The sequence below is a fragment of the Sander vitreus genome, chromosome 7 (assembly GCF_031162955.1).
Source record: "Sander vitreus isolate 19-12246 chromosome 7, sanVit1, whole genome shotgun sequence".
In the NCBI taxonomy this organism is placed as follows: Eukaryota; Metazoa; Chordata; class Actinopteri; order Perciformes; family Percidae; genus Sander; species Sander vitreus.
In genome coordinates this window covers 2501-28115 of record NC_135861.1, presented here as the reverse complement: position 1 = coordinate 28115, position 25615 = coordinate 2501, and the positions used below count along the sequence as shown (strand labels likewise).

Here is a 25615-nt window from a genome sequence, read left to right as displayed (position 1 = left end):
CAGAGTCAGAGTGAGAGCTCTGTCACGTCTCCTCCTCTGTGCTTCTGCTGCTGCTCTCCTCCTCCGCTCCGCTAGCTTAGCCTGCTAGCTAGCTAGCAGCTCAGGTAAACATGGCCATGTCGCAGGCTTTATCAGAGGAGGAGTTCCATCGGATGCAGGTAAGCACACAACACGACAGCTGTTGTTTCAGGGCGGTGGGCTCACGCGCAGGTAGCTGTCTGTTCTGTGACAAACACCTGTCGGCTGCAGCATCACTGACAGGGAGGCTAGCTCAGTCATGCTAGCTAACCGTTAGCCGTTGGGACGTTGAGGCTAGATGGGATACAGCTACGGCGATGTCAGTTAGGCACCAAAACAATTAGTTAAGTTTAGGAAAAAGATCGTAATTTGGGTTACAACACGCCTGAGGAACGAACACCCGTTTCCTGTGTGAAAGTATTGAAATTATATTGTTATATTAGCCTAGATGTAGCGTAATTTTGCGTAACTTCCGGCTGTAGCTGTATCCCTTTTAGCCACAAGCATCACTGACAGGGATGTTAGCACACTCAAGCTAACTGTTAGCCGTTAGGAGTTAACGGTCTACAGCTTGTGTTGTGGCTTATTAATTTAATAATGTCAGGTCAGTCTGGGCCGAGGTGTCGATCCGATTGATCATACATTCATACGAAGCATCTTAAATGAACAGTTCACGACAGTATGTTAGCTCAGTGTCGGCTAAGTTAGCTTAGCTTTCTCTGGAAGGAAAAAAAATGGTTCCATGTAGCTTCTTCCCCTGAAGCTAACCCTTCGGTTAGCTCACATGTTAGCATGCACGGGACAAGTCACGGGTGTTGTTGTGTATCTGCACAGCTCCGTGTTGACTGGCATTTATTGCAAGGTTATACCAGAACATATTACAAAAGCACACATGCACAGTCAGTCACTCAGTGTAGGATGAGGTATACGTGCAGTTTAGTGTCCCAAATTCCCCATACAATATCCTTATATAATAATTAATTAATAATGAACCTGCTAAACCACCTGTGCTACCCTAACCTGTCTCAAATAACCCCCTCATCATTTGGGACACTCAGGTTTTGGAAAATAATTTGGGACACTCAATTACACGTAAGCCGGTTGGTTATACCAGAAAATATTATAAAAGTACACATGCAGTCAGTCAGTCACTCAGTGTATGATCATAAACCAGAGACCGAGGTGGAAGAAATACTCAGATTACTGCAACAAAAGTACTAATACCACTCTGTGAAAATACTCCACTATTATGAGTAAAAGTCCTGCATTCATAACCTTGCTGCAGTAAAAGTCTGTAACGTCATGTTGCAGTAATAATATTCCTTGTCATTGTATTCCTTTTACATCTGATAAATACACGTCAGTGTAAAGCTGTTTGTGTTCCACATGCTGCTGCTATTAGTTTATTCTGTTTAAACAAACAAACACTGTGGTAATCTTCCGAAAAACTTAAGAGTCACTGCACCAAAGGTGGAAGAAATACTCAGATTACTCTAGTAAAAGTGTCTGTCTGTCTGTGCGTGTGTGTGTGTGTGTGTGTGTGTGCACGTGTCTATCTGTGTGTGTGCGTGCGTGTCTCTGTGTGTGTGTGTGTACACGTGCGTGTCTCTGTGCGTGCGTGCGTGTGTGTGTGTGTGCGCGCGTGCGTGTCTCTGTGTGTGTGCGTGCGTGTCTCTCTGTGTGTGTGTCTGTCTCTGTGTGTGTGTGCGCGCGTGTGTGTGTGTCTCTGTGTGTGCGTGCATGTCTCTCTGTGTGTGTGTGTGTGTGCGCACGTGCGTGTCTGTGTGTGTGTGTGTGTGCGTGCGTGCGTGTGTCTCTCTGTGTGTGTGTCTGTCTCTGTGTGTGTGTGTGTGTGTCTATGTGTGTGTGTGTGTGTGTGCGTGCGTGTGTCTCTCTGTGTGTGTGTCTGTCTCTGTGTGTGTGTGTGTGTGTGTGTGTGCGCGTGCGTGTCTGTCTATGTGTGTGTGTGTGTGTGTGCGCGCGCGTGTGTGTGTGTGTGTCTGTGTGTGTGCGTGCATGTCTCTCTGTGTGTGTGTGTGTGTGTGTGTGTGTGTGTGTGTGTGTGTGTGCGCACGTGCGTGTGTGTGTGTGCGTGCGTGCGTGTCTGTCTGTCTCTGTGTGTGTGTGTGTGTCTGTGTGCGCGCGTGCGTGTGTGTCTGTGTGTGTGTGTGTGTGTGTGTGTGTGTGTGTGTGTGTGTGTGTGTGTGTGCGCGCGTGCAGGCTCAGCTGTTGGAGCTTCGGACCCAGAACTACCAGCTGTCTGATGATCTCAGGAAGAACTCAGCAGGTAAATCGTTTACAGATGATGATGTTTGAGTTCAAGGTGCTGCTGTGTGCTTTGGTTATCATCTCTTTATGACCACTTGAGCTGCAAAACTAAATGAAAATGTCGTAACAACTGTCAAAAAACAAAACAATAAAAGGCGACAAAAACTCTGAAAGAAGCAACCCCAGCCCCGTAAATTACGGCTCTGCATTTGAGGACGTAATCTTGGGCTTTGAGACACTTTTCTGACATTTTAGAGACTCAACAACTGATCCAGTAATTCAGACGCTCAGTTTGATTTATTCATGAAATAACGGACTCGTGTTTTATATATTTTATGAGTCAAACAGCTGAGTTACTGGCTGAGAACTGTTTAAATACAGTTTTCATCAGGAGAAAACATGTATACAGTGGCTCGCATAAGTTTATGACCTCATGCTAAAGTTGACTAAAAAGAGGAATAAAAAAATCATCTTTTGGAAATTGATCTTAATGCCTTAATTAAAAAAATGAGGAAAAATCCAACCTTTAAGGACACCAATTTTCTTTGTGAATGAATAATGTATCGTAAATAAATAAATGTTCTTCCTTAAAGTACAGGAGGCATAAGTCAGTCCACCCCTATGTTAGATTCCCATAGAGGCAGGCAGACTTTTATTTTGATCCTGATAAAGGTCCCTTGGCCCCCCCATCATCACATACCCTTCACCATACCCCCCCATCATCACATACCCTTCACCATACCCCCCCATCATCACATACCCTTCACCATACCCCCCCATCATCACATACCCTTCACCATACCCCCCACATCATCACATACCCTTCACCATACCCCCCCCATCATCACATACCCTTCACCATACCCCCCCATCATCACATACCCTTCACCATACCCCCCCATCATCACATACCCCATCATCACATACCCTTCACCATACCCCCCATCATCACATACCCTTCACCATACTCCCCCATCATCACATACCCTTCACCATACCCCCCCCATCATCACATACCCTTCACCATACCCCCCCATCATCACATACCCTTCACCATACCCCCCACATCATCACATACCCTTCACCATACCCCCCCCATCATCACATACCCTTCACCATACCCCCCCATCATCACATACCCTTCACCATACCCCCCCCATCATCACATACCCTTCACCATACCCCCCCCATCATCACATACCCTTCACCATACCCCCACATCATCACATACCCTTCACCATACCCCCCCCATCATCACATACCACCATACCCCCCATCATCACATACCCTTCACCATACCCCCCATCATCACATACCCTACACCATACCCCCCACATCATCACATACCCTTCACCATACCCCCCCCATCATCACATACCCTTCACCATACCCCCCCATCATCACATACCCTTCACCATACCTAGCATAGTATCCTGGATCTATGAAATAACTGGCCTTTCAAAATAAAAGTCTGTTTGCCTCTATGGGAATCTAACATAGGGGGGTACTGACTTATGCCTCCTGTATTTTAAGGAAGAACATTTATTTATTTACGATACATTATTCATTCACAAAGAAGATTGGTGTCCTTAAAGGTTGGATTTTTCCTAATTTTTTTTAATTAAGGCATTAAGATCAAGGATGAATTATTGATCAATAATGTCCCAGTTCTAATGCTGTTCGCTGTGTTTCAGAACTGAACGCCGTCCGTCAGAAGAATGTGGTTCTGGAGAGAGATTTTGTCAAAGCACAGAAGGTAACAAAAACTTCATTATTAGAGATAAAAAAAAAATTCAATTTATTATTATTATTATTATTATTATTATTATTAATAATCACCTGAATTTGGAGGTTTGATATTCTAATAAATAAAAAAAGAGCTCTTGAAATCAGACTTTAATTCTCCGATTATCGATCAGTTATTTCAAACAGCAGATTTAACTTTTGTTCATATTCATCTGCTGATTTTTGTCGTTTAATTCAATGATTTTCTTTTTCTCATCAGGCTCTGAATAAGAGCAAGAAAGCTCAGGTGAGTTTTCTTCGTTTACACAGATCTTTAGCATCCTCTACTGCTCAGGATTCCTGCAGATTACACACAGATATTCCCCCAGATTACACACAGATATTCCCCCAGATTACACAGATATTCCCTCAGATTACACAGATATTCCCCCAGATTACACAGATATTCCCCCAGATTACACACAGATATTCCCTCAGATTACACACAGATATTCCCCCAGATTACACAGATATTCCCTCAGATTACACACAGATATTCCCCCAGATTACACAGATATTCCCTCAGATTACACACAGATATTCCCCCAGATTACAGATATTCCCCCAGATTACACACAGATATTCCCTCAGATTACACACAGATATTCCCCCAGATTACACACAGATATTCTCTCAGATTACACACAGATATTCCCCCAGATTACACACAGATATTCCCCCAGATTACACACAGATATTCCCCCAGATTACACACAGATATTCTCTCAGATTACACACAGATATTCCCCCAGATTACACACAGATATTCCCCCAGATTACACACAGATATTCCCCCAGATTACACACAGATATTCCCCCAGATTACACACAGATATTCCCCCATATTACACACAGATATTCTCTCAGATTACACACAGATATTCTCTCAGATTACACACAGATATTCCCCCAGATTACACACAGATATTCCCCCAGATTACACACAGATATTCCCCCAGATTACACAGATATTCCCTCAGATTACACACAGATATTCCCCCAGATTACACAGATATTCCCCCAGATTACAGATATTCCCCCAGATTACACAGATATTCCCTCAGATTACACACAGATATTCCCCCAGATTACACAGATATTCCCTCAGATTACACACAGATATTCCCACATATTACACACAGATATTCCCCCAGATTACACACAGATATTCCCTCAGATTACACACAGATATTCCCCCAGATTACACACAGATATTCCCCCAGATTACAGATATTCCCCCAGATTACACAGATATTCCCACATATTACACACAGATATTCCCCAGATTACACACAGATATTCCCCCAGATTACACACAGATATTCCCCCAGATTACACACAGATATTCCCCCAGATTACAGATATTCCCCCAGATTACACACAGATATTCCCCCAGATTACACACAGATATTCCCCCATATTACACACAGATATTCCCCCAGATTACACACAGATATTCTCTCAGATTACACACAGATATTCCCACATATTACACACAGATATTGCCCCAGATTACACACAGATATTCCCCCAGATTACACACAGATATTCCCCCAGATTACACACAGATATTCCCCCAGATTACACACAGATATTCCCCCAGATTACACACAGATATTCCCCCAGATTACACACAGATATTCCCCCAGATTACACACAGATATTCTCCCAGATTACACACAGATATTCTCCCCAGATTACACACAGATATTCCCCCAGATTACACACAGATATTCCCCCAGATTACACACAGATATTCCCTCAGATTACACAGATATTCTCCCAGATTACACAGAGTTGTTCCACATCTTTTCTGTATATTTTTTTACAGATTAATTGTAGATTCCTTTTGCAGACCTTCAATAGATTTACCGCAGATTTTAAACAAATATTTAACCCTTGTGTTTTCCTCGGGTCAAATTCATTGTTTAATATAAAACATATGGGTTTCTTAACAACCAAATTGCCCAAAAATAACACGGATGCATGATGTACGTTGTAAAAAGTGCCAAAAAAACACATTCATGATGGACAGGAAGACATCACAAGGCTTAAAAATAAATAAACTAGAACTCCCAATGTTGACACGTCTCCCCCCAAAGCAGAAGAACAGTCTGCACATTTTCATTCTGGATCACCGCTGGAAACTGATTCTGATTATACACGATGTATCTATATTTGTTGTTGTTGTTGTTTAAACCGGTGTGTCTAGTAGAGGTGTTGAAATTATTCAAATAATAGATGCATCGAGACGGGGACGATGCTGCATCGATAGTCGGCCGGCCCATAATGGATTATTTCTGTTTATAATGTAATGTCTGCCTAACAGCCTTTCTGTTGACACATTCTGGTATGTTTTGCACATTCAGGAAGTGGATGTGCTCAGTGCTGTAGGTTTATTTAGTATTAGAGCCCTGCAGGATGTTTGGTTGGTTTTGGAGCTTGAAAAGCTATGAATTAAATATCCTATATGGCTTTAATAGAAAAATGTATTTGACGCATCGAGATATCAAATCGAAGACATGACAATAGTAATAATCGGGAGATCGGTGGAGATTCACACCTCTAAGTGTCTAGCTTCAGTATTTCTAACATTGTAATTCATTTATGTGATGAATAGTTTCTGTTTTCTCTTTGTCCACGTCCACGCAGAGGGCTGCAGCCTTCATTTGGACAGTCGAGACGTTTATATTTAGAACATGAGCTGTTATTATTATTATTATATTATATTATTAATTAGTAGTACCATTTGTTGTGGCTTCTTGCAGGAGGTGGACGCGTTGCTGAGTGAGAACGAGATGCTTCAGGGGAAACTGCACAGTCAGGAGGAAGACTTCAGGCTACAGAACAGCACGCTGATGACCGAACTCTCCAAGGTAATGCTGACTCAGCGTGCTTACATGCAGTTTAAAAAAAAACATTTGTTTTGGCCATTTTAGGCCTTTATTGTGACAGGACAGCTGAAGACATGAAAGGGGAAAGAGAGGGGGGGGGGGGGAGACGACATGCAGCATAGGGCCGCATGTCAGAGTCGAACTCGTGGCCACTGCGTCGAGGAGTAAACTTCTAAATATGGGCGCACGCTCTACCAACTGAGCTACACGGGCGCCCATAAACATATACACAATTTATATTGGGAGGGGTTAGTGGTCACCCATGTTTTGGCAGCGTCCAACACTTACAGTTACAGAGTGTCACGGCATAACTAGTCTCGCTTTGCCAGACCTTCCTCCACAGAGCTGCAGAGGAGGGTCTGGCTAGTCCACACAGCATTCTGGGATGGGAGGAAAACATGCTCTGGTTTATTGGCAAACCAATCACAATCGTCGTGGGCGGGGCTAAGCTCCGGACGGAGCCACGGTGCCTCTGCTAAATAGTCTCAGGAAGGAGCTGGTTTTGGTGGAACATGTGGACGTTCAGAAGTAGTTTTAGTCGTTCAACAGAAAGCTCAGATTGGACAGATAGTCTAGCTAGCTGTCTGGATTTACCCTGCAGAGATCTGAGGAGCAGGTAACATAGTCCTCACACATCAGCCGGAGGTTAGAACGCCAACACAGAGACAGAGGAAGGGGACGGACATCCGGTCTTAAAGAGGGACATCTGGTGGATCCTCTGGCCACACAGGAACAATCCCGTAAATGAAACTTTTGTCGATACAGACTACTCCTTTAGTAACGGGGCTATTCGTGCATGTATACACCTTAACCGGGGTTCTGTGTCTGCCCATGCTCCATAGGTTCTAACTCCCCTTTCCCGCTCCGCTGCAGTGGTTTTTGACCCGGAAATAGAAGAGAGCAGCTGGAAGCAACGGCGCCAAAAACAACAGCAACAACAACAGCTTTAAACCAGGGCTGTCAATCGATTAAAATATTTAATCGCATGATTGTCCATAGTTAACTTCCGATTAATCTGTTCCAAATGTACTTTAATGGGGATATTGTTCATGTTTTTCATGCTCAAGTGGTACTTTAGACTTGACATACTAACTTCATTAGTTAGTATAACTATTAATTCACATCGACAGTACATGCAAATAACACCGGAAGACTGTTTTAGGCGCTTTAGCCCCTGGCCGCAAGTGAGAATGTGTAAACACACAGTAAGAAAAGGCTTCACTGAGATTATAAACCTCTTTAACATGAGCAACACATACAACTTAAAACATCAGGAAAATTACAGCACTAAGAAAGAGAAAATTGAAGTTTAGTATTCTCTCTCTAAAGTCTGAGGGCCCTATCTTGCAGCCGGCGTCCAGCGCCCCCGTGGTTTAAATAGCAAATGCACCTGCGTCCATCTTTGCGCCCATGGGCGTGCTGGTCTTACAGGGAGGTGTGTTCAGGTGCATTCTGGGCGTGCTGGTCTTACGGGGAGGTGTGTTCAGGTGCATTCTGGGCGTGCTGGTCTTACAGGGAGGTGTGTTCAGGTGCATTCTGGGCGTGCTGGTCTTACAGGGAGGTGTGTTCAGGTGCATTCTGGGAGTATTGCTATCTTGAGGCAGCAGGAAGTGATGGCACCATTGACCAACAAAAACCTGGTCTAAAGTCAATAACGCAGCATTTCATTGTTATTTTAACAGAGCATTAGTAAAATGCTCCTAGGCTCGTGCACAGCACGTGCACACTATGCTTGTTACACACACAGGGACGCACAGCAGCACACACACATGCAGAAGATTACAAATAATAATATTACGGTGCAAATCCTCCATCATAACAGCAATGCTTCAAGGTCCAAACGCGCCTGGCTTTTAAAGGGAATGGGAGATGATCTCTGATTGGTTGATTGCATGTTACGCCCAAAACACACCTCTGATTAATGAAGACACTAAGGTCAACCCTTTAGAACCATGACCCCGGCACACGGACCCTTTTTACTGCCGTCAAACTAGCAAAAGTGGATTAGGACGCCCTAAACACACCTGCACCAGGCGCTTCACGCCGTGCGCTCAGATCGTTGAAATAGGGCCCAGTGTGCTTTAGTTATTGCCTGTGGCTGTCAGCCCGTTGGTTCCTGCTGAAGACGCACGGCCGGCCCTGCCACACTTTCTCTCATGATAATACCTCCGTTGTTGGTTTCCAGCTGTGTACGCAGATCGAGCAGCTGGAACAGGAGAACCAGGGTCTGAAGGAAGGAGGAGCCGCCTCTGCATCCAGCGCCCCACCCAACCCCGCCTCCAGTCCTGTCGATGGAGAGATGCTCCGCCTCCAGGCCGAAAACTCCACCCTCCAGAAGCAAATGAAAGGTGAGTTGTTGTAGCTTTATGTGGGGGGGGGGGATCAAGTGCAGGTGGCAGATGTGATGTTGAGTCTCAGACAGCAGCAGCTTGTAGATTCATCCTTTCACAGCTCTTAAAGAGTCATTTTGGTATTTCTCAACCTGCACTCTATGTTCCCATGTTTTTGTGTCTGAGTGTCTGATGGGAACAACAATCTTGTGAACCTGGTCCAGTTTTAAACAAGAAAACAAGCTGTAATGTAACCTTACAGGACTAATGTTCAGCATCAGTCAGCGTCACTAAAAGTTGTGTTGTTGCTGCTGACAGACTCAGATTATTATTCTAAGTGTCTGACAACATTATGAAAGGATCCCTACAGAGATAGACCTTTTAGTTAAAGAGTAAGATCCTTTTAGTTTAACATGAAACAGCCCCGAAATCCCCATCACCAAACCCACCAGACTCCATGTAAATAATCAGGACTTTTATCAGCGTAAAACACACTTCATTCAAAGTGGACAGAAACTAAATAAAACTACCAAAAGCCGTCTTGGTTCATCTTTCCACTGTTCCAACAATCACCACTCTGGTTTGGTTGAAATAAACCCTTAATTCACCCATTTACATGTGGAGATATGCTGGCTCTATACACACTAAAAGTCCTGATTATTTACATGGAGTCTGGTGGAGATATGCTGGCTCTATACACGCTAAAAGTCCTGATTATTTACATGGAGTCTGGTGGGTTTGGTGATGGTGATTTCAGGACTGTTTCATGTTAAACTAAAAGGATCTTACTCTCTCTTTTCCCCACGCTAAATGTACTGATTATTTATGTTTATTCTTAATCCTCTTTCCAAATGCAGACAGATCTCCTACTTTCGGTATTTCGCGTTTACAACTATCTATGAAGTCCATCCAATTCATCACAGACTTTCTGGCTTTTGTCCAAGTGGGAACGGGAAGTATAACAAGTGAAACAATAGATAAAAACGTTTGTTTTTCCTCCAATATAGGATACTTGATACTCGTTGAAGTATACTAGAGTTGTTTATGCTTAGTTAACAAAATGCTGAGTTATAGCAAGAATAAACAAAACTTATAACCTATTTCCTACCGCACTTCCCAGTAGGGCTGCACGATATTTCGTATCATCGTCTACATCGCGATGTGCGCATGCGCGATAGTGATAGAAAAGTAAACTTTCACCATTCTCCTTTTACATGATTGTTCCCGATTATGGCCGAGCCTCCCCCTTTTAAGACAGGTGGTCATGTGACGTAACGTTAGTCCGACGGGGTTTGTTATGGGAAGTGAGGCTCTCCGCGTGGAGAAAAGTAGCGTAGGCGGCAGCTGCCTCTGACACAGTGATGCACATACTTTTCGATGGGTAGTGAAGCTACAGTAGTCAGCATCTCTTTTCTCTGCAAATACGAACTAAATCACCTGATTAATGCAACGTAATCACGACACCTCCCGGCCTTTTTTCACCGCAGAAAGCTGCTACCAGCCTTGCTAAAGCTTATATACACTCACCTAAAGGATTATTAGGAACACCTGTTGAATTTCACGTTAATGAAATGATCTAATCAACCAACCACATGGCAGCTGCTTCAATGCATTCAGGGGGGTGGTCCAGGTCAGGACAATCTCCTGAACTCCAAACTGAATGTCAGAATGGGACAGAAAGGTGATCTAAGCACCTTTGAGCGTGGCGGGGTTGTTGGTGCCAACTGGTCTGAGGATTTCACAATCTGCTCAGTTACTGGGATTTTCACCCACAACCATTTCTAGGGTTAACAAAGAATGGTCTGAAAAAGGAAAAACATCCAGTATGCTGCAGTCCTGGGGGGCGAAAATGCCTCGTTGATGGTAGAGGTCGGAGGAGAATGGGCCGACTGATTCCAGCTGATAGAAGATCAACTTTGACTCAGATAACCACTCGTTACAACCGAGGTGTGCAGCAAAGCATTTGTGAAGCCACAGTACCAACAACCTTGAGGCGGCTGGGGTACAGCAGCAGAAGACCCCACCGGGTACCACTCATCTCCACTAAAAATAGGAACATGAGGCTACAATTTGCACGAGCTCACCAAAATTGGATAGTTGAAGACTGTAAAAATGTTGCTTGGTCTGATGAGTCTCGATTTCTGTTGAGACATTCAGATGGTAGAGTCAGAATTTGGCGGACATGGATCCGTCATGCCTTGTTACTACTGGTCAGGCTGGTGGTGTAATGGTGTAATGGTGTGGGGGATCCGTCATGCCTTGTTACCACTGGTCAGGCTGGTGGTGTAATGGTGTAATGGTGTGGGGGATCCGTCATGCCTTGTTACCACTGGTCAGGCTGGTGGTGTAATGGTGTAATGGTGTAATGGTGTGGGGGATCCGTCATGCCTTGTTACTACTGGTCAGGCTGGTGGTGGTGTAATGGTGTGGGGGATCCATCATGCCTTGTTACTACTGGTCAGGCTGGTGGTGTAATGGTGTAATGGTGTAATGGTGTGGGGGATCCGTCATGCCTTGTTACCACTGGTCAGGCTGGTGGTGTAATGGTGTGGGGGATCCGTCATGCCTTGTTACTACTGGTCAGGCTGGTGGTGTAATGGTGTGGGGGATCCGTCATGCCTTGTTACCACTGGTCAGGCTGGTGGTGGTGTAATGGTGTGGGGGATCCGTCATGCCTTGTTACCACTGGTCAGGCTGGTGGTGGTGTAATGGTGTGGGGGATCCGTCATGCCTTGTTACTACTGGTCAGGCTGGTGGTGTAATGGTGTAATGGTGTGGGGGATCCCTTTCGCCTTCAGAACTGCCTTCATTCTTAGTGTCATTGATTCAACAAGGTGCTGGAAGCATTCTTCAGAAATGTTGGCCCATATTGATAGGATACTAGGTACTAGTATGGTGTTCCTAATAATCCTTTAGGTGAGTGTAGTTAGCCTAAAGAAACAAGGCGTCTGTCCCCACTCATTTTACTGTTCGGAGGCCGACGTTGGAAACTAATGTACAACAGCAGTCTGTGTCTGATATAACGTAACTGACACTGACTGAAGTGCTCTTGGATACACAGTTTGTTGCTAGTGTGTGACATGCAGGCTCTGCATGCACAGCCAACCACCAATCACAATCAATGTAGATCAATTTATCTAACAAACAAGCAGCCCCGCTAGTCGACCACAACCTGGAATTTAGAGGAAGCAACATGCATTATTAATATCATTCACTTTAGCCTGGATTAATAGTATTACATTAATACAATGGTGTCCTGTCAGTCAACCAGTGTATTTCTTCCTAATGTCCCTCTCCTAAATCTCTTCAGAAGAGGAGTCACAGCCTGACTTGCTTTGGTGTTTGTAAAGCATTGAAATTGAACAAAGACTGGTTCACATAAGAACATTTCCTTTTTCATTTGTATTTTCTATGTAGATGCACTCCTACAAAATCACCGCAGTAGTTGAGAATGATTTAGTATTTCTAAATATGGCTATTTATGTCCTCTTACATGTACTTACACTTACAGGGCTGTCAAACATTTTTTAATCGCTGAATTTCTGTAGTTAATCACCATTAATCACATGTTTATCGCAGTCACATGATTAAAATACTATTATTTTGCATTTCAGAACTGTTATTAAGTCCATATTAACAATGGAAAGCCATTGTTACCAAAGGATCTTGATTGGGAATCAAATGAATGCAAAGAAAGTGACTTTATGAACTTGACTTTAAGATTTGTAATTGTTTATTATTTATTTACGGTAAACAAAAGAAAAATGTGTGAATCTGTCATTATTACACAATTCCTCCAAGTCCCGAACTAACTGAGATGTAACACTAACACTTTGCTTATACAGTACAAACTAAACGGTCCAAAAACCAGATGCCACAGCAGGACATCTGTAACCTTTACGTTTTTCTAACAAGGAATGCAACAGTTCTCCTGGACAGAAAAGGGGGTGGACAACATCCCAAATGACAAAAACAGTCAAAAAAACAATACAAACAACACAGTCCTAAAACCGTATGCTGATATACAGAGTCAATATAGTGTTTAGTAACTCCTAAATAATGTTGATTACTCCCCGACTCAATCAAAACGTAACGTTAGCCTGCTGCTCTTTGGCCGGCTCGCGAGCCCAAACCAGTGTGTGCGGCGCGCCTGTTGTTGTGTTTCCGGTCTAGCTAGATCCGGTGTGGTGTTGTAGTTTTTCTAACGTTACTAGCTGTTGCAACAGCATGTGAAAGAAAAGAACGTTGATCTCGCGATTAAAAAAAACGTACGCTGTTAAAATGGGTTTGCGTTAACGCCGTTAATAACGGGACAGAGAGTTTTAACACGACAGATTGAGGTAGAAGAAGCTCCCGCGGGTGAGAATAAATGAATGAATTGTTTTTTTTCCCTCCTGTAGCCCTCCAGGAGCGCTACGACAAGGAGCTCCAGAGACAGGCGGGCAACCAGAGCGCTATCACGGAGACCGACGGCTCAGCCGGCGCCAACAGAGTCTCTGATGTCACAGGGAGAGGGGAGGAGCCGGCCGCAGAGGGAACCAATGAGAGGCTGGAACAGGTGACGGACGGAGTGATTATGAAAGGAATATTCAGTTTTATTTGACAACCGAGTCATTTTTTGGCAATCTTTCCTTATTTTTTTACACTCCTACATGCAGATTTTTAACTTATGTGAGGAAAACGCAACACGTTGTAGTCACTGGATCACAGATTTTGACATTGTATATATGCAGATTTGGGGAGAGTTTGCAGCAGAACGTAAACTGGCGAGTAACTTGATTTTAAATGTGAGTTTAATCCTGTGTTTTCTCTTCCTGTTTGCAGACAGAGGCTCAGCTGGAACACACCGAGAAACAGCTGCATGGTGAGTTTACACTTTCTTTCTTATTAGACGGCAAGAACTTCCTCTCATGTGATCTTCAGTAATTCTCTGGTCTGATGGCAATAAACCGAGACTTGTGCAATCTATTTCATTACATACATAAACTATTCTAACAATGAACAGTCAGAGAATAAACATGAACTGTATTTGCATTAAGTAATCATGAAATACTTCAGATATTAATCGACTCACAGACCAGTGAAGCCCTTGAATTTCACAATAAGCTGATTTCTGCTGACTTGCCTTTAATTCTTTAAACACACACTGTCCTGAATGAATCTAAAGGAGCACACTGACGGGCAAATCCACAAAGAATGGATAGCGGCTGCTGATATTAACATGAGTTGCGCATCACTTGCAGCCGCTATCTGTCCCGTCCATAGACTGTAAATATTAATGGTCGGAGCATGTGTGACGTCACCCATTGGTTTGTGGAGATCTGCTGAGTCGTCAAGTTTGCCGTTACGGGCGCAGCCATCCTGGTTGGGGATGTGACTGTTTTAGACGAGAGGGAGGAGAGAGGGAGGAGAGAGGGAGGAGAGAGGGAGGAGAGAGGGAGGAGAGAGGGAGGAGTGAGGGAGGAGAGAGGGAGGAGAGAGGGAGGAGAGAGGGAGGAGAGAGGGAGGAGAGGGAGGAGAGAGGGAGGAGAGAGGGAGGAGTGAGGGAGGAGAGAGGGAGGAGAGAGGGAGGAGAGAGGGAGGAGAGAGGGAGGAGAGAGGGAGGAGAGAGGGAGGAGTGAGGGAGGAGAGAGGGAGCAGTGAGGGAGGAGAGAGGGAGGAGTGATGGAGGAGAGAGGGAGGAGTGAGGGAGGAGAGAGGGAGGAGAGAGGGAGGAGTGAGGGAGGAGAGAGGGAGGAGAGAGGGAGGAGAGAGGGAGGAGTGATGGAGGAGAGAGGGAGAGAGGGAGCAGTGATGGGAGGAGAGAGGGAGGAGGGAGGAGAGAGGGAGGAGGGAGGAGAGAGGGAGGAGGGAGGAGAGAGGGAGGAGAGAGGGAGGAGAGAGGGAGGAGCCATAGACTGTTCTCTATCTGACTGTGACGTTAGCTGAGAGCTGGCAACGCTGCTAACACTCTACGTTACGTTACACTCTCACTGGCAACCTGGATGCTACTGCTGCTGAAAGCTAGCCGACATAATTCAAGGTAAGATGTAGCTTCGCTAGGTTTAAATATGTCTTTGTCCCATAGTTATAGTACATATAAGACAGGCTGCGGACTGGCAATCACATCATAGCCACACCCTAAAACAACGAGACCAGAATTCAGAAAATGATCATTCTGTGTTGCAGAAGACTTCAAACTAGAGAATGAGACCATGAACTCATTATGAAAATGTTTACTGAGGTAATAAATCAAGAGAGAAGTGAGTCCCTTTCTCAGAGACTTCTACAGAAACCAAACTCCTTTTAGCAACCGCACGTGTCTCCCCCTGCTGGACTTCAGATAGAAAGCAGGTTTAAGGAGTCTCCCCCTGCTGGACTTCAGATAGAAAGCAGGTTTAAGGAGTCTCCCCCTGCTGGACTTCAGATAGAAAGCAGGTTTAAGGAGTCTCCCCCTGCTGGACTTCAGATAGAAAGCAGGTTTAAGGAGTCTCCCCCTGCTGGACTTCAGATAGAAAGCAGGTTTAAGGAGTCTCCCCCTGCTGGAGTTCAGATAGAAAGCAGGTTTAAGTACTTATTTGCAGCACTTCGCCGAACCGGATGCTCTGTCCATTAATATTAACAGTCTCTGGTCCCGTCTCAAGGGCCGATTCACAAACGATATTGCTCTAATGATTCTACACTCCCATAAAGTTTAGCCTCTGATTGCTTTCATCCACGTGCAAAGTAGGAATGTTGCCTTTGCAATAAGAAGACAGTTGTCGACGACAGAGAGAAAAAGACAAAATGAAATGTTCTGACGGCGAGCTACAGGTTCTGACCGACGCGGTGCAGACAGAGGCATTCGTCATAACCTAAGGAGGGAACTTAAAGGGGACAGAGAGATTTAACATCCAGTCTGTCAGTGCTAAGAAAGTACTGCACACTGTCTTAACTTGAAAAGATAAATGTAACAGCTGGCAAAGTTTCGGTACTCGTCCTTCAATGGTGTTAGAAGCTGAGAAGCCGTCTTTTGTTGGAGGTGACTGTCGACCAATCACATTCCTCCAACATGAAACAAGACATCAATACATAACATCAGTTTACTGAGTGAACACAGTGAATCTGGCTGCAGTAGATGTGAAAGAAATGCATAAAAGTTGTGCTAAGTCTTCTCCGTTTAGTTCCAGTGGTGAGACGGCGGTAAGACGAGGGCTTAGGGACCGTCTACAAACTACAACACCGAAAAGAGAGACAACAATATTTAAGAAAATTATGAATATGCTTATTTTTTAAAGGTAAGTGCTGTGGTACAACTAGCAGGAGTTATAATTGAGGTAAGTTTGGAGACACTAGCTTATTTGATCATTAAATGAATAAATATTTTTCTATCTCTTTTCGGTGTTGTAGTTTGTAGACGGTCCCTAAGCCCTCGTCTCGCCGTCTCAACACCAGAACTAAACGGAGCTGGATTAACATGACTTTTATGCATTTCTGTCACATCTACAGCAGTCAGATTCCCTGTGTTCCCTCAGAAGGAATCACTGCACATGGGGAGCTCTGGTAATGACATCTCGAGCATGTTTAGAGGCTAAAACAGGTTTAAAACCTGCCCTGTTTCAGCCTGTTGGGTGCTAACGCTAGCAGGAGGATAACACGGTGTAGGCAGCACTGATTGGTTTAGTTCTTCTCTCTACTGACAGCTCTCCACATTTACACACAACAGAGCTACGGGGGGGAATAGACCGGAGTTCTCCTTTATAATCATTCAAACAAATCCACGACTAACTCGTCCAGCCAATTATTCCAGCTGTTGTTTGAGAGAGAAATCTAGTCGACATCAACTTAAAGGTTTAGTCTGGTGTTATTCTCAATAAGTTCCTAATAATAGATAAGAACACATGATCCCTGTCAGTGTGGCCCTTTTTTATGCTGCTGTTTGCACTAAATTCTCATATACTGGCTGTTATTTTCCTGCAGAAATGTGTTAACAGCCCCAGTACAACTCAGATTCTCCCTGCTGGACATTATTTAAACTGGTTTCTATTTGAGGATTAACGGTGAGCTTGCAGCCTGGCTTTGTTAAAGCGTAGCGCAGCTAGCTGGCTCAGGGCAGACACACACTACAAGCTGAGGAACAACCCAAACTGTTATACTGAAGGTTCGTGAGAAAGGTCAGGATTCTCATCCTAAATGGGCATTCACACCGGCGATTCTCCGAAGGGTGGTGCGGTGGGGGGAGTGTCAATGATTCCCATTTGTGTGACGTCCTTTTGTGTTCTTAAACCCCCCAACAATGCACAAGTAGACTTTTTTTATTTCACAGTTACAACTTTGTTGTCAGACCGTTTCCAACCGCACTTGAAGGCAGCTAGCCTGACCAGCCAGCCCCACATCCAGATGTTGGGTCTGGGTCTGACCCACGTCCAGATGTTGGGTCTGGGTTTGACCCACGTCCAGATGTTGGGTCTGGGTTTGACCCACGTCCAGATGTTGGGTCTGGGTCTGACCAACGTCCAGATGTTGGGTCTGGGTCTGACCAACGTCCAGATGTTGGGTCTGGGTCTGACCCACATCCAGATGTTGGTCTGGGAGCTCCCCATTGGCCGGGCTCAATCCGAGAGGCGGGATCAACGGTTGTCTTTCAGATTCCCTCTGCACCAATAGGACAGCTCTCCAACCAATCAGAGCAGAGCTAGCTGATAGATTACACTCTAAACTCTGAACACATCTTCCTTTTTTAAGAATGACTTCAGGGCCGTTCTTTGTTCTTTTCTCAAAGAAAAGCTGAACTCCAAGTCTTCCAGAGACGCTGTTCAGCAGCAGCAGCAGCAGCCATAAGCCCCGCCCACCCACTCTATACACGATGTGATTGGCCTGACTAGAGTTTGGTTTTTCCAGCTCGCAAGCCAACGGAGAGTTGCTAGACGACCCTGCTGCAGATTACATCTGCTGCCTCTAGGGGGGGGTCTAGATTTCTAGGCTAGGAGGCAGCTTCATTTCACAGGAGAGAGAGAAAGGAAAGAGAGGAGCGAGACTTAGCGAGCGCTTTGTTGTTGCAGGAAACTGTCAGCTGTTCCCCAAACTCCCGGGCAGTTGACAGCTTGTGTTTGATGTTTTAAAACTTTCTCGTGGCAGAGATAGAGGCAGTGATGTTTCCTGTTTCCTGTACGGGACTCTCACACCTCCTCACAACACTCCCACAAGTCTGATCTCTGGTTCCATGATCGGCCACCGCAGCGTGACACAGAGTTGCGTTTCTCCAAAAGTTGAGTCAGTCTCAACTGTTCACCGCTGGCCTGCTGCGTTTTTTTGAGTGTCCCCCCCCCCCCCCCCGCTGCAGCCTAAACACACTACCCCCCCCCCATTCAAAATGAATGGAAAGACCTGCATTTTTCCCCCGACGCAGGCAGTGTGAATGCAGCCTAAATCAGGTATTTTCTGGCAAAGCAGAAAAACGATTGAAATATTTCTCGATATAATATCGTATTGTGATAAAACGTGTGAGTCCTATACATTTCGGTTGTAGACATTACAATTTCACAGCACACCAGATCTCCAGAGGTAAAAGTTATATTTCTGCAAATGTCTCTGTAGCGTCAATTAATGAACCTGTCGAGAGACAGATGAATACAAGCATATTCAGAGAGACGGTATGAAAAAAAAAGTGTTTTTTAGAACATGAAAGCATGTAAACATGTTCAATTAGAGACACAAAATACGTAAGTATAGTACCTTTTGAAAAAAAGTATAGTTTTGGTATTGATACTGAAACTAAAGGCTCTGACACACCAACCCGACGGCCGACCGTCAGCAGAGAAGCCAGTCAGACTGATCTGTCTCCCCGAGGTCCAAAGAGTGCCTCAGAACACACCGTAGAGACGCCGACTTGAGCGTACGTTCTGCGTGTGCGCGAGACGTAATACGTCTCCATAACAGCAGGCGGCGCTTATCTGTGTTGTCGCCCCAAAAATGAAAACCGGCAGCTGATTGGACGAACGCGTCACGTGGGTCTGGCTGCTCCCCGACCATCATGGCGTCTCGTTCAGAATACGATCTCATATTGTCCTAAAATAGTTCACCGTAACGTGTTTCTGGAAACATCTGAAGAGAGAAACAGGCCGTGCAGCTGCTGAATCTGTCTTCATGTCAGATCAACAAAGGTCAGTTTAGAAGATCTTCATCAGATGTTGAGAGACTCTAGTCACGCTCATCCTGCTCCCCGTTTCCTGGTTAGCTCTCCACCAATCAGATGGCTCATTGAGTCCGACTACCGGCAGTGCCCGCCCCCCTCCATAATACATGTCAAATCAGCCAAAATAAAGGCCGACAGCTCCTCCAACGGACGACGGTACGGACACACCGACCAGACTGGAGTCACCGACCTCCCAGACTGTCAGACGGCCGACTATCAGCTCGGTGTGTCGGCGCCTTTAGATATTGTATTGGCACAAGTATTGCTAAATTTAATTCCGCACAAGATGAGACACGTTTGTGGAGCAAATTATGTTAATTTTATGTTTTAATTATGACTTTTGGCATCTCCCATCCATGTTCATTTGGTTCCATATTACCAGATGTGTCGGAGCGTTCAGAAAAACACAGCAGAGTGACGACGAGGATGTAGAGTAGAGGGGGACACGGGAATCAATTGTCGCTCCCATCCCACCCCGAGCCTACGAAAATACTCCCGTCATATCCCGATCATGTGACTGCCCCCAATAATCCTGCCCTGTAAAATCCCAAGAGAGAGACTCCCGAATCCCGTCCTGCTCCCGTTTGGTTCCCTATTGGTGTTTTTCCATTACATGGTACCTGCTCGCCTCGTCTCTACTCGCCTCACTGTGCGTCCATTTTCCGTTGCAGATGTTAGTCCCGCCCCAGCGTGGCTGGTCGTCATAGCCGCCGCAGTAAACTGCCGTGACCTAACGCGACACCCAGAACGTGGAAGGTGTGTTGTTGTTGCCAGAAGACACATTTAGTTTCAAATGAAGCTGGAGGCAGCAGAAATAAACACAGCTGGATAAACTGTTTATAAATGGCGGGTTTGTTCAGGACACCCCCGTCTGTCACTTTCACGTCACCTTTTGGTATCGGCTCAGCTCGCTGGGAACCTCGACTGAGGTGAGTACTAAATGAAGTACCTGTTAGCAGGTACCAGGGACTTTTTATCATAAAGGAAAACCAAAAAAGGCGAGTAGAGTCGAGCAGGTACCATGTAGTGGAAAAACGCCAAATGTTGTCTAAAGGAACAGGAACACGTTACTGACAGTGAGATTAACTCCCGTACCGTCCTGAAAAATTAATAATGTACTAATGAAACTAAAACTAATGCGGAGTATCCATCTGTCGAAAAGTGTTCCTCGGAATAACTTATAAATGCAGTGAAAGTATGAACATTGTTCAGGCTGCGGATGTTTGTTGAATAAGAAAAGGCTGCAGAGTTCAGAGAAACACGCTGACGTCAGTGAACGTTTTCGCCGTTGATGTTTGACTTTGCTGCTCAGCCAGAAACTCAGATGTGAGATTTGGTCGGAGCTCTGAGGAGCCGGTGTAGTGTGTGTCTGGCCTAACAGACTGCCCCCTGCTGTGTGCGGCGCCCCCTTTAGGCCTGTCAGAGAAGAGCGTAGAGAAGATTGTAGCTAAGCAGGCAGCGCTAGGCTGGTCGGCTGCTCTCTGTCCAATAACTCACTGCTTTGGACCAGAGCTGGAGATGGCCCTGAACACCGAGCAGGAGGAGAAGAGGCTGCTGAGGGAGCAGATCCACAACCTGGAGGTACTGACACACACACACACACACACACACACACACACACACACAGAGACACAGACAGAGACACACACAGACACACAGACACACACACACACACACACACACACACACACACACACACACACACACACACAGACACACACACACAGAGACACACACACAGACACACACACATACAGACACACACACACAGACACACACACACACACACACACACACACACACACACACACACACACACACACACACACACACACACACACACACACACACACAGACACACACAGACACACAGACACACACATACAGAGACACATACAGACACACACACACACACACATAGAGAGACACACACACACATACAGACACACACACACACACACACACACACACACACACACACACACACACACACACATACAGAGACACATACACACACACACACACACACACATAGAGAGACACACATACACACACACACAAAAAGGGTTTTGTCTCTCTTTTTTCTCTGAGGTTTTTTTTATGTTTTTGTGGCTTGTTGTGTCGTGAGAAAAGCCTGATTATAAAGCTGTTGTAGTGTAGCTTCACATGAGCGTTGTGTGTGTGTCTGTTGTTTACTCTCCGTTTGTCTCCTGTCTGCCTCTAGGCGTCCAAACAGGCTGAAATCACCAAACTGCAGGAAGAAATAACAAAGGTACATGTCATCAGACAGCCTGAAGACGCACAGGACCTGTTATTGATTGAGCTACTGAAATAAACATTGACAAAAGTCAATTTTGGCTGTTTATCAGAATGTAAGAGATTTCTAAGAAAGATTAAATATAAATTCTGTCGGTCTGTCTCTCTCTCTCTGTCTGTCTGTCTGTCTGTCTGTCTGTCTGTCTGTCTGAATGTCTGTCTGTCTCTCCAGCTCTCTGACAAGTTAAAGAAGAAACAGGAGAGGTGAGACGCTGATACATTTTTTTTGAGTAATGAAAACTTAAAATTTCTAGAGTCTCAGGCTACATTTACACCACTACATTTTGGTTTTTAAGCAGAGCAGGGGGAATGAGAGGGGGGAAACACCAGAGCAGGGGGAATGAGGGGGGGGAACACCAGAGCAGGGGGGAATGAGAGGGGGAAACACCAAAGCAGGGGGAATGAGGGGGGGAACACCAGAGCAGGGGGAATGAGAGGGGGAAACACCAGAGCAGGGGGAATGAGGAGGGGGGGGCGGGGGAACACCAGAGCAGGGGGAATGAGAGGGGGGAAACACCAGAGCAGGGGGAATGAGAGGGGGGGAAACACCAGAGCAGGGGGAAATGAGAGGGGGAAACACCAGAGCAGGGGGAATGAGAGGGGGAAACACCAGAGAGGGGGAAACGCCAGAGCAGGGGGAATGAGAGGGGGGAAACGCCAGAGCAGGGGAAATGAGAGGGGGAAACACCAGAGCAGGGGGAATGAGAGGGGGGAAACGCCAGAGCAGGGGGAATGAGAGGGGGAGACACCAGAGCAGGGGGAATGAGAGGGGGGAATGACCAGAGCAGGGGGAATGAGAGGGGGGAATGACCAGAGCAGGGGGAATGAGGGGGGGGGGGAAACACCAGAGCAGGGGGAATGAGAAGGGCAGAAGATATTCCTTTTTAAACCAAAACATAGCGGTGTTAATGTAGCCTGACAGTGAAGCGGATTGTTACTGAATGAATGAATACATGAATGATAAAGTTTGTGTTTGGTAGTTTTCAGCGTCTGCAGGGAGAGAAGGAGGCTCTGTACAACGACAGCAGGTCAGAAGTACTTCCACTACTGTTCTCCTCGCCGGTCTGACAGCCCTGGTGGATGCTGTGTGTCGTGTTGCTCATCCTCTGGATTTATCGTTTGTGTGTCTCTGCAGGACAAAGATTGATGAGATCAACCAACGGAAAGAAGAGGAGCTGAAGGCCACCAACATCCGCATCCAGAAACTGCAGTCAGACGTCATGGCAGCCAATCAGGTCAGCCCTCAGTTACACACAGCCACAGTGGGGGAAAAGAAGTACTCAGATCCTTTTTCTACTTCAGTAAAAGTACAAATACCACAGTGTAGAAATAAATGTAAAAGTCCTGAATTCAAAATCTTGCTCAAGTAAAAGTAAAAAAAAGTATCAGCATCAAAATAAACCTAAAGTACCAAAATTAATCGCAAATTAATTACACATTTGCACATTGCGTCACTTCTTGTTGACGTTTGAAGTATTGTCAAACAAAACGGCTAAATCTAGCTAACTTCCCGCTTCTCTCTCCTCCACTCCCCACACCCCCCTTCATGTGCACGCTCACTAAACCCCCCGACCCCCACCCCAAATCCCTCTGGTCGGTTATTGGCTGGAACTCTGTTTGTTATGTTTGGTGGTGCAGGTTGGCCAGTTTGTTTTTGTTGCCGTTTGTGGAGCCTGGGCTGTCTACAGAGACCACGTTTTTTACAGTGTGTTCAGGGGACAGACAGCTAGCAGATAGTGAGGAGATGTTTTTTACAGTGTGTTAAGGGGACAGACAGCTAGCAGATAGTGAGGAGATGTTTTTTACAGTGTGTTAAGGGGACAGGCAGCTAGCAGATAGTGAGGAGATGTTTTTTTACAGTGTGTTCAGGGGACAGACAGCTAGCAGATAGTGAGATGTTTTTTTACAGTGTGTTCAGGGGACAGGCAGCTAGCAGATAGTGAGGAGATGTTTTTACAGTGTGTTCAGGGGACAGACAGCTAGCAGATAGTGAGGAGATGTTTTTTTACAGTGTGTTCAGGGGACAGACAGCTAGCAGATAGTGAGGAGATGTTTTTTACAGTGTGTTAAGGGGACAGGCAGCTAGCAGATAGTGAGGAGATGTTTTTTACCTCAGTAAAGTACCTCAGATTTGTGTGACTGACTGTGTTTTTGTTCAGATGACAGCTGAGCTGAGAGAGCAGCTGCAGAGCAAAGAGAAAGAACATGAAGTGGCTCTGCACACCCTAAAAGACCAGGTAACACACACACACACACACACACCCACACACACACACACACCCACACACACACACACACAGACAGAGACACACACACACACAGACAGAGACACACACACACACACACACAGACACACACACACACACACACACACACACACACACACACACACACACACACACACACACACACACACACACACACACACACACACACAGACAGAGACACACACACACACACACACACACACACACACACACACACACACACACACACACACACAGAGACACACACACACACACACACACAGAGACAGAGACACACACACACAGACAGAGACACACACACACACACAGACAGAGACACACACACACACACACACACACACACACACACACTCACACTCACACACACGCTTCACTGGTTATAAAATGACCTCTAGCTCCGTTTTCATCTTTCAGAGATCAGTGTGTCCTTGGGCAACACACTCTGTGTGTGTGTGTGTGTGTGTGTGTGTGTGTGTGTGTGTGTGTTACCTGGTCTTTTAGACACACACTAGATGCATATAGGAACGGAGGAACAGAGCCTGGTGTTTTTCTGCATGCTGCTCTCTGTGTTTCTAACTTTATCCTTCTCTTTTCCTCCTCCTCTGTCTTTCTTTCTTGTCCTTTTTGTTTGGTTATGTGTCTATTGGTTTCTGCCCTCCTTTTTTTTCGGTACTCTTTGCTGGGCTCTTTCTGTTCCTTCTGTCCGTTTCTCTCTCTCTGCTGCCCCCTGTCTGTGGTGCGTCGGTACTGCAGGTAGCCAATCAGAGTGCAGTCAGTCAGGAGCAGGTGGACAGCATCCTGCAGGAGAACGATGCTCTCAGGACGAACCTAGCTGCTCTAGAACAGGTAACGAAACCTAGGGAACATCATCGAATATTATCGCGATCTTAAGAAAATATTATCTGCCCTCAAACAGGTCTATGGCTACATTTACATTGCTACATATCCTCCTCTCATTCCCCCTGCTCTGGCGTTCCCCCTCTCATTCCCCCCTCTCATTCCCCCCTCTCATTCCCCCTGCTCTGGCGTTCCCCCTCTCATTCCCTCTCGCTCCCTGCTCTGGTGTTCCCCTCTCATTCCCCCCTGCTCTGGCGTTTCCCCCTCTCATTCCCCTGCTCTGGTGTCTCCCTCTCATTCCCCCTGCTCTGGTGTTCCCCCCTCTCATCTCCCCTGCTCTGGTGTTTCCCCCCTCTCATTCCCCCTGCTCTGGTGTCTCCCCCTCTCATTCCCCCTGCTCTGGTGTTTCCCCCTCTCATTCCCCCTGCTCTGGTGTTTCCCCTCTCATTCCCCCTGCTCTGGCGTTCCCCCCTCTCATTCCCCCTGCTCTGGTGTTTCCCCCTCTCATTTCCCCTGCTCTGGTGTCTCCTCCTCTCATTCCCCCTGCTCTGGCGTTTCTCCTCCTGATTGGGTCTTATCGGTCACGACGTCTCGTTCTCTGAGACTTAAAGCTACTAATGTTACCATGGTAACTACCAGCAGTGGGAGGAGTCTCCACGCTGCCTCCTGTTTATGTCCAGTATACCAGGATGATGATGACATATGAGGTTTGGGCGTGTTAGTTTAAACAGAGATTAGTTCTTCTAC

The 25615-nt window shown here is 45.8% G+C and overlaps 1 protein-coding gene across 3 annotated transcripts in view; it reads left to right on the top strand.

Moving 5' to 3' along the window:
• gripap1 (GRIP1 associated protein 1) overlaps positions 1 to 25615 on the top strand; it is a 26692-nt gene continuing 1077 nt past the window's right edge. Inside the window, exons 1-15 of one of the 3 annotated variants that reach the window (XM_078254086.1) lie at positions 1 to 158; positions 2239 to 2305; positions 3981 to 4042; positions 4292 to 4318; positions 6840 to 6947; positions 9151 to 9313; positions 13696 to 13853; positions 14120 to 14159; positions 20863 to 21029; positions 21673 to 21720; positions 21937 to 21968; positions 22745 to 22792; positions 22900 to 22999; positions 23924 to 24001; positions 24785 to 24877. In XM_078254086.1, coding sequence (XP_078110212.1) covers positions 111 to 158; positions 2239 to 2305; positions 3981 to 4042; positions 4292 to 4318; positions 6840 to 6947; positions 9151 to 9313; positions 13696 to 13853; positions 14120 to 14159; positions 20863 to 21029; positions 21673 to 21720; positions 21937 to 21968; positions 22745 to 22792; positions 22900 to 22999; positions 23924 to 24001; positions 24785 to 24877 — 1239 coding nt within the window. In that variant the 5' untranslated portion in view covers positions 1 to 110. The remainder of the gene's footprint in view (positions 159 to 2238; positions 2306 to 3980; positions 4043 to 4291; positions 4319 to 6839; positions 6948 to 9150; positions 9314 to 13695; positions 13854 to 14119; positions 14160 to 20862; positions 21030 to 21672; positions 21721 to 21936; positions 21969 to 22744; positions 22793 to 22899; positions 23000 to 23923; positions 24002 to 24784; positions 24878 to 25615) is intronic. The other 2 variants (XM_078254088.1, XM_078254087.1) reach the window with 2 other exon arrangements.